The sequence below is a fragment of the Neltuma alba genome, unplaced genomic scaffold, assembly GCF_004799145.2.
Source record: "Neltuma alba isolate B1F8T4 unplaced genomic scaffold, ASM479914v2 tig00012056_pilon, whole genome shotgun sequence".
NCBI classification, from domain to species: Eukaryota; Viridiplantae; Streptophyta; class Magnoliopsida; order Fabales; family Fabaceae; genus Neltuma; species Neltuma alba.
In genome coordinates this window covers 3,460-16,315 of record NW_021636620.1, presented here as the reverse complement: position 1 = coordinate 16,315, position 12,856 = coordinate 3,460, and the positions used below count along the sequence as shown (strand labels likewise).

The 12,856-nt window shown below is 33.9% G+C and overlaps 1 protein-coding gene across 1 annotated transcript; it reads right to left on the bottom strand.

The window, feature by feature from the left end:
• Nucleotides 1-145: 145 nt before the first annotated feature.
• Nucleotides 146-11,719, bottom strand: LOC114721687 (structural maintenance of chromosomes protein 6B-like). Its single transcript, XM_028907534.1, is given in 15 exon segments — nucleotides 146-159; nucleotides 162-245; nucleotides 248-317; nucleotides 574-681; nucleotides 877-951; nucleotides 3,053-3,128; nucleotides 3,215-3,291; nucleotides 5,019-5,153; nucleotides 6,275-6,394; nucleotides 7,248-7,568; nucleotides 7,644-7,730; nucleotides 8,862-8,917; nucleotides 10,162-10,295; nucleotides 10,911-11,016; nucleotides 11,374-11,719. Coding segments are annotated over 15 exon segments (1,620 nt in total). The 5' UTR covers nucleotides 11,531-11,719.
• Nucleotides 11,720-12,856: the final 1,137 nt, after the last annotated feature.

The following is a 12,856-nucleotide window of genomic DNA, read 5'->3' as shown; positions in this document are numbered from 1 at the left end:
CAGCAGAGAGTAGAATAAAATAATTAAGGAAAATTCTATCAAAAAAATCATAGTAATTAACAAAAGAACCAGACGCAACACAAAAAACTGGGAGGATAAACCATAGATAGGAAGGAGGCAACAGAGAGGAAGAGAGGTTGACAAGTTACCGTGGTCTTGAAAATCATAAATAAAAATTTGGAGGTGACCATAGTTTGCTTCCTTTGCACATTCTCTCAAAAGAAGAGAATCCTTGTGATCAGTCCTACAAAAGCATTCAGCATCTTCCCAATTGCATGCTCAATAGCAACACCCCACTTATCACCATTAACCAGATTCTGTAAACCACATTATTAAATAAATACAGACAACAACCCAACATGATAAACATGAGAAATTGTAGAGATCAAATCCGAACATCGATAACTTCATTTATTACTTGCATAAGTACGACTAAGAAAAAAATCATAGCTATATCAATAAAGTACTTTGTGCTTATTAAATAAGAAAACAATTATACCTTCATTTAAATTCAACTCAAACATATGCACAAGTGAAAAGAACACGATACACTATAAATATCATAGCATGTACCAGATGGGCACCAATTGGACCAATAGGAGGCCTCTTAAACCTCCGATAATAACTCCTCTCAATAATACGCAGGAGGTTCATCACTCTATCTCCTCCAAAAGCTGTAACCTGTTCACAACAATATTGTAATAGCCATCACTGGCTCATTCAACATTACAATTAAAAAGAAATGAAGCTCATATCTGCACTTTTTTAATCTATTGCCCCAATAACAAAACTGCATAAATATTAATTTAAATATACATATTGCTCTCAAGAAGTACTCCATTTGAATAACATCCATAACAGCAACGTTGCTTATACCTTATTGGTTTGGTGTTGTTTAAGCTCACGGATGGAAAAGGTGATATCACGATACCGTCTTTCATGTCCTTCAATCTAATTGAAAATACATAATACAGATAAGAGAACTTATATAAGTATATAAATATATACAAGATTTAGCCTGGAAACAGTTATCCAAAAAGTCAATGAACATTACATTAGATTTAGCATGGAAACAGTTATCCAAAAAGTCAATGAACATTTTAAGTATCCAGTAAATTAGGAGGGAGCAATTTCTTGAGAGAGAAAATAGATTACTTGTAGTTTAGTGAGAGAAACAAGACAAAGGAACAAGTATTCTGTTCATTTTTTTTTTTTTTTTTTTGTATGAGATTCTATTCAATGTCAATGATAACTACATGGGAAAGAGAGATTAGCGCCACAAACCAGTCCATCATCTTTACACATAAACAGCATGTCAACACCGAGGCCAAAAGGAAAAGAAAATTCACATAATAAGAGAAATAAAGGAGAGGACACTGTGTCAACCCAGACTTGGGGAATAGCCAGTGATGCTCCTTTAAGGATGCCAATCACAGCACAAGACATCATTAGCTCTGGTCACGTCATTGATGATGTGATCACGACCAGCAAAAGTGAAACCCTGGTTGTTGCAGTGGCTGTGGTGCTAGGGTTATAGAGAATGATAATAATCAACAATAGTTGTCGAAGCAATGAAATGATACAAGGGGAAAATAGGATTAATCATTCTTTTAAAAAACAACAGAGAAATAAGAAAGCAGAAAAGGCACACATGAAGTTTTCTTTTTCTTCTACATGTGTTAAACAAAATGCCCTGAAAAGACATTGTACAAAGAAAACAGCAACAACAAGCTGCCCTCCCAACTGTTAAACTTCTATTTTTCTTTTCATTTATTTTATGGGACAGAAGAAAAAAAAAATATCAAGAACAGAACAAAATAAGGAAATGAGGCATCCTTCAAAAGGAAACGGAAAACCAAAAGCATAATGTAACAAGAGGTACTTTAAATCAAATATGCAGCAAAGCACATAAGCTCAAAGAAAATCCAAGATAGCCCAATCACTTGTTAAAACCATGAGCAGAAAGCCAAGCAGTCATAGTGAAGATTATCCATCTTGTGGACTTTGAAATTGATAAACAAAAAATGTTCCAACATTTGCAGGAAAAACCCATGTTTTACTAAAATCTCCACCAATGCTATTTGAAATCTATTATCATCTTCACTAGACATAAAGAAAGCATGCAGCCTCTTCTGAATTCAACAACACATCACAAGCAGGGACAGAACCAGCAACAAAAAAGTTAGGGTGGCCAAAGACAAAACCTTTTTTGTTTTGGCCAGCGACCAAAGACTAAAATTGTAATTATAATTATTCACAATTATTAAAAGATTATCTTAAATATTTATAGGATATAAAATTTACTGAAATTTAAAAACTAACATACTTTATAATTATAAAGCATATTTTATTATTGTCTTGATATAAAAAATATATGCCGGGGGTCTTAAAATATTATTAAGTATTACAACCATCAAATTCATTGGTTATTAATTAGATAGATATCGTTTATAATTTTATAATAAATTTTTTCAATCTCTTTTAATAAAGGCAACAAAATCTGCACTAACAAAAAATTATTTTATTTACTTTCAATAGATTTTATGAGAGTGAGAATAAGAGTAGAGAGTATGCTATTAGTATTGAAGTTTGTTTCTAAATTTATGTATTTCAAAGCAAAAGAAAAGGCCTTTAAAATATTAATAAGAACAGAAGAAAAGTTTAGGAAAATTTAAAATTTTAAGAGAAAAAATATGCATATATTATATATAAAATGGTATTGAATTCCTTTTTGTGGGGGAAGAAGAATATAATTGTTGCAGCACACATTCACATACACTTGCATTTCTTAGAAAGAGCTTTGAAATTCAAGAGATATCCAATAAGTTAATATTTGTACACTGACATAATGGAAACAGGGCTCAAAAATAAACACAACAAACTACAATCAGAAGTGCAAACCATTCTGTACAAATTAGAAGATTAATTAATAGAACCAAGCAAAAGAAAAGGAGCTTTCAATTCAAGGTTCAGAAACGCAAAGAAATGGAAATGAATCTCCACAATAACAGTAGAAAACAATATAAAAAGAAAATGGCGCAAATCTTCACACCTCATCAGCAATCTTTCTTATTTCATTACTTTGACTCTGCACATTATCAGCTAGTATAGCTTCCTCTTCCCTCAACCTGAATCACAAAGTGAGTTCTAAGAAATAAAACTCATCAAAATCAACAGGAAATACAAACTAGACATTAGATGATAAATTATTAACCTTGTCAGAGCTGATTCAGCAGCATCAACCTCATTTTGGAGCACCTTCAGTATCTCCTCTATCTCAGATTCTTCAGCCTGCACCATGATATAAAAAGAAAGGAACTAATGCCTGTTGAACAAGAGAGTTAGCGACACTGCTATTATATGCACACCACTAAAACATAAAGCAATGTGTTGACAGTAGTAAAAAACTTGGGGTTTGTATGTTAAGAGAAACAGTTATAACTAGTGTATAAGAAGCACCAAAAATTTAGGAAAATCTTGTAGTCAAGCGAATAATTACTTACAGAAAACTCAAAGTAAAAGATATACAGTAAGAAACCTAAACAAACATAGGGAAACAACAATGAAAAGCCGTGCTAGTAAGGATTCGCATGCAGCTCCATAAATGCCATTGAAATTACTTGTGACTACCTAATGTGAGACTTGTGAGAATAACTTAAAAATTCTATTTGCAAGTATTTTTCTGATGATATAGCTTTTATTAGCATTTATTAGCCTTTATTCTTTTGTCTTTTCTCCTTTTTGTATATGTTTGGATGTATCTTATTTTTTAGATCAATGTGAAATACAGATTTCACAATATTACACAAGGCACCAGAGCCAAACTTCCTCTAAGAAGTTAACATCCTCAATGACTGCACTTTACATCACTCACTCTGACCACTGGGTCACACTCTATAGGCAGTGCTTTTCATAGAGGTCACTGCTTTCATGGTCAATCTAGCTCAGATGTCAATTAATTTTGATGCGGACCTAAGCAAACAAGGGGAACCCACCCTTAAAACGAGTTTGTAAGGTGGGAAGAATTATGCCATTTAAGAACCACAAGAATGACATGTGCCTCTCCCTTGTGCGACTCCACCAGTATACACGTGTTTGCGTGGTTATAATTGTAATCATGTAAGAATTTTAAGGGTATTAAATTCTGTTTTGTTGATGCATAAATGAATGAAGAAAGAAATTCAATCTGAGACAAATATTGAGTTGGGGAGAAAAGGAAAGAGATTGACTTTTTCTTTCATTTGAACATTAGCATTGTCATGATACGTAACAAGCATGGAGGTGAGTATTAGTGGAGATGGACGATAGGCCATTTGTTTCCATAAGATTCAGGCCTCAAATCCATGAGTGGCACTGCGAAAGGACTTGTTTTCTTAACTTCTATTTTTGAATTGCCCAAATTAATTTTTGTCCCCCCCCCCCCTCAAATATACCTTTTATTCCCACGAAAAAAAGAGATCAACAGATTCTATAAGCAAAAACGCGCCTTGACTAATTCAGATTCAGCCGAGTAAAGCCACAAACTAAAAAGCTCTCTCAAAAACGCATTCCATCCGCAAGACTCAATCAAGACTTTTGCTTAGAAGGAACAATTGTCAAACAACTTGAATCAACTATTCGATGATTATATTTGCCATTTATAAAAATAAAAACTCATACTGATACATTATCCTGAGATCATGAGCTTTCTCTTACGAAGTATAATAAACTTCCATCCATTTAAAAAAAAAAAAAATCAATCATCTGAATTAACATAACCATCTCTACATAAATAAAATACTGATTTGACAGGAAAAACAAATATCTGCACGCTGGTCAAAAGTCCCAAAGACAAGCTAGCATGTAATAACCCAAAATACACACACACACACACACGTATATCTGCCCACTAACACCTTTCAAAGAAAAAAAACAGAGAGGATAATCATAATAACAAGGAAACGAACAGCAGCATGAAAATGGAGTAAATGATGGGATCAGAGAAAACAGGAAGATAAAGAGAAGCTATAATATATAACCTGAGTACTTTGTGCATGCTTCTCGTAAATATCCTGCACCTGTTCTTTAAGAGTCCTAACACGCTTTACCATCTTCTCAATACTGACAGTTATGCGTGTGCACTCTTGTTCTTTTTCAAGTACTTCTTTTGCAGCCTTCAGTTAAAAAAAAAAAAAAAGCAATAAACAAATCAATAATTCTAAGTAATGCAAATAAAAAGCATGACATTGACTGGGAAACCCAAGAAAAAAATCGCATTAAGGGAAAACTCATGCATCACCCGGTGTAATGAAAAGTCACAAAGATAAGCATAAAATGGAGAGTGTGTAAAAAAAAAAATAAATAAATAAAAGCACATACATTTGTTTGGCTGTGAAATCAGCCAGAAATGTTGATTACAGGCTATGATACATATTCGTTCAATAACCAGAAATAATATAAATGTGTAAGCAAAAAGCCTGTCTCAATAAGCTGAGAAATCAAGACATGAATTAGCTGTTCTCGGCGAACCACATTGCGAATGCTCAATGACACTCAATGGTAATGCTTTCCAATTGATATAGTCTTCCGTTTTCCTCAAACAAACATGACGAATTTTTGTGGCCGCTAGAGATATTTTCCTCCATCAAGACAATTCCCAATGATCATACATAATATCTTATTAGCCCCCTATGCAGATGGCACATCGTTTCCTTGATTTTGTGGCATGGTAGTAACACCATGAGAGCTGAAGTCAGTAAACTTAATCATGGCTCTAATATTATTGAGTCAGCCAAAAACATTGATTACAGGTTATATTTATTCATTCAGGTGACTAGAAAATATATAGATGAGAGAGGCAACATTTTATGACTAAAATCACATCTAATCTGGCTAGACCATAATCGAATCTGAAGTCCAGGAGGAAAAAAAAAACAAATAAAAAAAATCCTAAATGATAAAACAAGTAACGCACAAGTTAACAAAGTAAAACAAATAAGACAAGTGAAATCTCAAATGTTAAAGAGTTTCAACAGACTGACTCTAGTGAAAAAAAGGATAAAAATAATTTATGCAAATGAAATCATTAAAAAATTAATCAGCTCGTTTAAGCCTACCAAAACCAGGGGGGGGGGGAAATGCGTACTTGGCAAGTAAAAACATTAAGCCCACATAGAAGCAGATATGTCTAGTTTCAATTCTATCATATTTGACTCATTGCAGGATGAAATTTCATCTTCCTGTTATTCATGTGTTGTGAAAAGGTGGAACAGTACAACCTCAAACTCTACCATACCATAGATATAGATTGTTGTAAATTTTGCTTCTTCTGCTTCACTTCAGATGTCTTTTCAAACAAGTTTTTGATATGACCTTTCTTCTTATGTAAGAATGCACTCAATTCTTCGACCAGATTCTGCAGAATAAAGAGTCCTTAGAATATCAAAGTAAACACGTGATACACATATGTAACACAGTTGAGAAGCAAAAAGAAAAAGATAGAGAGCATCAAATATCCAGCATAGTAGAACCTTTATAAGGTCAAGTGTTTCATTTGGAATCTGTACATCAACTCATTTCGTGCAATAACAATATATCATTGCAAACTCAGACCTCATAAAGTTAACCTAAATCTGGGTTGTGAAAAAGGTATGCAATTGAGATTTAAATTTTTAGGATGCCACCACCTCAAATTTACAGAATAATCTGTTTGGATTCGAATGCTTAGTGAATACTTGGTGTTCTTGCACATTGCCGCAATTCTTCATTATAAATTTCTGAGTTTGGGAGGAAAACAGGTTAAGTGCCCATTTGGATTAGCCGTGCAGAAATGATTTTGCGTTGTACAAGGTAAAAAGTGTGAAGAGTTGTCTCCTAAAGCGCAAAAGTGATTTTTGGAAGTGAAACCAAACTACTATGGTGTCTAGTTTTGCTATTCTCTATTGCATCTAATGAGAGTAGAATGCAAGCATTTAGAAGAGGTTCTGCCCATACACATATTATGGAATAAAATTTTTAAAAAAGAAAAAAAGAATCTTTCATTTTCCATTTCAGAAGATATTTCATATCCCTCACTATGATGTTCCTTTCTCCTACTACTTAAATTTTGTACTAAAATCTGGAAGTACTCTGGGGCTGTAAAAGTAGGGATGGTGAAGATGATTCCGTCCATTCTTGGTGAAAGAAATTTTCTTAGCTACCAATTTGCGCCGTATCTAAGTCTTTATGGTGCAATAAGAATAAAATGATGTCAGGTAAGGAAAACTTACCATTTGCTCATCAATCTTTGCTTGGCACTTAGGTATTCGATCCTTTAATTTATCAATCTTTGAACACTGTTCCTGGATTTGTTTGTCCACGTCATAAACCCATGACCATGCAAGTTTTTTCTTTAACTGCTGAATCTGCAGTGATATTTGTTCAACTTGTTCCATGTTTGTAATTTTGACTCTTAACTCATTAAGCTCCTTCTCTACAGGACTTATTGTAGCCTCTAATCCTCCAAGAAGTCCAAATGAATGCTCTAATCCCTTAGAAACGCTTTCCAAAAGATCATCGACTTGCTGAAGAAGTGTAGCCTTGTAAAAGAACTGTTTTAAGAGTTCATTTCAGTATCAGTAGAGCACCTTAACAAACTTTACCAGAAGAATACATGCAAACATCACCTTAAATTTATCCTTGTCATTCCCTGAATGTAAAAATTCCCTGCTTTTGTCCTGACTCATAACTACACATGGATTCTCCACATCAATCTGCAAAAAATAAAATTAAAAAAAATAAGAATGAACAAATACATTAAGCATAAGAACACAACTCCAAGAAAATAAAATCCACTAAAAAAAACAATAAAATGCATAGTTGAAACCTTTCATCGTTGATCAACAGAACATGCAGAAATCATAACTTCCATAAGACAAATACCACAAAGATTCTCACTCGGTAAATCCAATAAATGAAAATTATTATCTATTAATGACATAAACCATTGATAACATAAAACATAGAAAAATTTGTTCCTAAGGAAGATAACAGTTAAAAATGCCATCAAGGCCACCCATGATTTCAAAAGCAAACTAAATAATGCTCAAGCATTCTAAAGGTGTCATAATTCAGCGGTCAAATTGTTTTGAAATACATATATACTTAGCAGAGGAAAAACCATGGAACAAAAGTGAGTCCAGAAAAGAATTGAAGATTTATAACAGGAAGAAAAGAATGGTTGGCAGCCTGATGCCATGCCTGCTCAATGATTGAGAACAGAAGAGAAAAATAACATGGCCATGTCAGGGGAATATGGGCTCGTGCAAGGGAGGGTATGGGGAAGGAAATCATGTGATGAGCATTCTGGCGATTCAAAAACCTGAGCCTCAGCTGCAAGCCACCACCATTAAGAGATACTCTCTCTGTTCAAAACTATAAGACATTTTTTCTGAAGTATCAGGTTCAAAAATATGAGGTATTCTTGGTCTTTCAAGGCATAATTAATAAAGTTTTTCTCAAAAACCCTGAATTCCGGTTTAATTAATAAGGTTTTTCTAACTGAGATGTCCTATTAAATAAGGGGTAACCGTGGGAAGAATGTGGAATTTTAAAGGCTATAAACTAACTTATTGGGGGTGTAAATTAGTTAAATTGGGCAGTGTTTACTACCTCATTTTGGGATTTAATAGGGCAAAAAAGTGAAGGAACCAAAAACATAACTTCAGAGCTCTTTATCTACAACATGCAAAAAGAATTGGCAAGCATAGCATATTTTGAACCGCTGGTGCTCTTTCTTGTGTGTTTTAGAGGATAGTCTACGTTTGCTAGCACGTCTCTTCTTTTTCCCCTAACAAAGTTGTTGACCAAAACAGTGACTGCATTAGAGGATGAGAGAACCCTACATTAAAATGCTCAACCATTTCCTGGAGTTCTGCTTTCCGGCTGACAACCTTCTTTCCTGTTAACATAGAACAAATATACAATTACGAGAACTGAAATAAATGGAAAATTAAATCAGTGATTGGTTCATAAACAATGAAAAAAAAATGACGTCACAAGTTTTGTTTATTTTTAAAGAGAGAATGCTAAAAAATTTTGCATTGGAATAGGCAGCAAAGATTATCAAAAATTCCAAATATTCAAATTAAGCAGGCTCAGGATTTTAGGGGGGAACATGGGTCACTAGGGCAATTTCTACAGTAAAAGCAGTAGGTCTTTTAGCAATTCTATTTCTCCTTGGTCAGCTAATAGGCTTGCAATTATTATAAGTGAAATAATAAGGTGTCACTCCACCTTGTGCAAAAACTAACAAAAGAAACACCCGTAGAAAATAATGCAGAACAGACTGGTAACTTTGACACAATAGGGCATTTTAGTAGGCAGAAAGTCTTTCATTACAAAACATTTCAATCCTATCTCTAAGGTACTTTCATTATAGACTCAGATTCTCAGTTCAATCTCTATCCTCTTCTTAGGCTACTAACAGAACTCATATGCTTGCTTCGTTTCTCCCATCTTATTGCCAAACAATTAAGATAACAAACAAGCGACCCTAAAAGAACCCAAATTCTTTTTCACGCAATTTTACTAAAAATTAACTCCTGCTATAATACCTTTTATAAGCAGGATAACTTTTTTCAAATCGTTTATCTCTTCCGATAATATTTTATATTTGTTTAGCCTCTACCATTTATTCTCTCATCACAAAATATATCTCATCTAAAGTTAAAGCCCATACTTGTTCAGCATTTGCCAATAGAAAAATTAATATTACTAGGACTAATGACTTGTGATTCATACCAATGCCATACAAGTGCTTTCTTTTGCAATATGAGTTGTTGATTTTGATTCTCAAGATTCCAATAGTCATTTAGTTTTGCATTGTTCAAATTAGTGAAATTGTAACCAAGTCAAATCCAAACATATGTAAACACATAATGCAAAGTGCCTAATCTAACCACCACCTTAACCCCAAAGGTGATAACCAGTGGAAAACACCAATGCTTTGGAATCTTCCTTCAACTTCAAATCTAAAAGTTAATCATGAAGCAACATAATATAACAAAGTGCTAAAAACTGAGGAACTAGCACCAAGACTTCAACAGTATGTTAAGGGTAGCCCCATAAAAATAGTCGTATTGCAAACATATTTACCCTAGTCAAATAACTCGACATTTAAGAACATTAGAATTACAAACAAACCTCTACAGTCTTTTAACACGATGGAGCTTGTGGATTCAGATATCCTGCGTTCTAAAGTGATCACATCACCATATATTTGTGGCTTAAAAGCATCCTCTCCTTCATTTTTTATTTCCACATGGATGACGGCATTACTGGCAAGAGGCAACAGCAAACTGTTGTTAGAACCCAAAGAAATCAACCATGCAGTTTTATATGAGTTAAGGAACAAATCTGGGGTGATGACAATAAAAACCATAACATACAACTGAAGGTAATGTAATTTTCCGAGTTTGATAAGCAAAACATCATATATATGATGTTTCAATCAAATGTGCGACAAATACTTATAATCCAATATGTTTTTGCAGACTTTTCTATATGTCATTTTACTAACATTTTAAACAGACCGTTTCCCACAAAATTAACTTCAAAGACACGGAAACGATTTCCTACTGAAAGGTGAATAACCCTTGCATCAGTGATGCATAGGTTCAATTCTTCAATAACGAAATTCACATTAATAGCAGAATGTCTCAAGTTCAATGCTCCCATAGGATAAGCACTGTAAAGACAACCTTTCTTCTTGAGGAAAGACAATGAGGAAGGTGTAGAGCTTGACAGAAGCTTATGGACAGTTCTACATTAGAATTGTCAGATGAATAAAGAAACCTCCCACAAATCACAGCCACCTATCACCCCACCCCCACCCCAACTTTCCCCCTTCATACCTCGTTAAAAACTTAAAAGAATAATAAGTGCATAAAGACCTGCAGCCGGTTTTTATAAAATCCTTCAGAGTCGCTGCTCTCTGAGTCCCTCTTGCTCGACATCCAAATGCAACACACAATGCAGTTAGGATTGCGCTCTTACCACCTGTAATTGTAAATAACCAAACGAAAGGAGACGGATTCATCAGACATCAATTCTGCCCCTTTCTGCTTTCCTCTTGGCGACAAAGAATTGTTATATCCAATGAAAAAACAAACGAACAAGAAATAAAGAAACAAGAAACTCTCCGAACCAAGAACAAACCATTTTGTCAAACTATCTCGGGAAAAAAAAAAAAACAACGACATTTTTCACAGAAAAAACGACACTTCCCCTCAACTCAATTCATCAGTCATCCAAAGAAAACAGTACAACCCCAAAAAAATTAATAGAACAAACGTTCAGCCAAAGAAAATCTCAAACCCAAATTGGGACAGCACGGGGAGGGAGGGAGGGACTAACTTCCATTTTGACCAGTAACGAAATTGACCCACTCTCCGAGCTCAATCTCGAGGTTGCTATGGCACATGAAGTTCTCCAATCGAACCCTCTTGATGATGCCAGCGGTTGGGTGGTGAAAGTGAGGACTTTGCCCAAAAGGAACCCGTGAATCAGTCATGGCCTATCGATGTTGCCAGAAACCCTACCGAAAGATCCCTGCTGGGTTACTCCCTTCCGTGAGAAAGTAGAAACGGAATGGCGTTAAGGCGATGTACGAAGCTGATAAATGGCGGGAAAAGCGATTTTACAATTGTGCCACGGACCGGGCAATCCCATAGAAAATTTGACTGAAGTCAAGGGAGAGAAGGCAGAAGGAGCGAACATGATGGGCAATTTCACTTCATTTCAGTCCGTACCCACGTTGGAAATGGAATATACCATTTATAAAGACAATTTTAATAAATTACATACTCCTCCGGTTCTTAATATAGGACCCAATTCTTGAGTTGGTTTTAGTCTTAAATATAAGACCCATTTCTCATATTTATTAATTTTCTCTAAATTACCCCTATGGATACTCCATCAACCATAATTAAGTAGAAGAGGGAGATGGAGTATTAAAAAAGATGATTATGGTGTTTTAGGAAAAATGTATCATTTTTTTTATAATTAACTAACTTACCTAACTTCCTTAATCTAATCAAATTAGTTAAATGGGTCTTATATTAAGGACCGGATGAGTATTATAATTATAACTTACAAATATAAATTATAAACGCAAATGTAGTCAATTTTATATTGGATTCGGATTTTGGTTCAAGTGGATCCAAATTCGGGTCAGTTTGGAACCTCTCCACTTTTCTTCTCATTCTCTTTTCTTTTCTTTATTTTTTTAACCATTAGATTAATATTTTAACGGTTCAGATTTAAATCTTTTTAAACTTATTATTAAAATATTAAATTATAAAAATAAATAAATAATAAATTACAAACTATATTAAAATTTAATTCTTTTTTTATGAAACATTAAGGTATCCACCAGCAGATCCAGTGACTAACCCCTTCGCTGGTTTGTGGGCACTAATTCCTTGCTTGGATTGAAAGAAAATTAAGAAGGAGAGAAAACATGAGAAGAAACAACTTTTCTCTTGTTTGGATAAGAGAGAAAATGTGGAGGAAGGAAAAGTAGGGGAGAAAATAAGGTGGACCCCATACCTCATTTTCTTTCCAAATTTTCTTTCCATATATGGAGAGATTTGAGAAGGAAAACAAGATTTTCATGACTACCCCTACTATCTCTTATTCTCCATTTTTTTTCTTTTATTATATTTAAAAAAAATTTTCATTTTTTATTTTTTATCTTAAAACAATATTTTTATTAAATAATCTAGCTTTAAAATATAATAATCTGAAAATACATATCAACCAGATAACTTGATTTTAATTATTTGATGATGCCAATGTTAGTATGATTTTTCTATTGCAATATTTAATTTAATTTAAT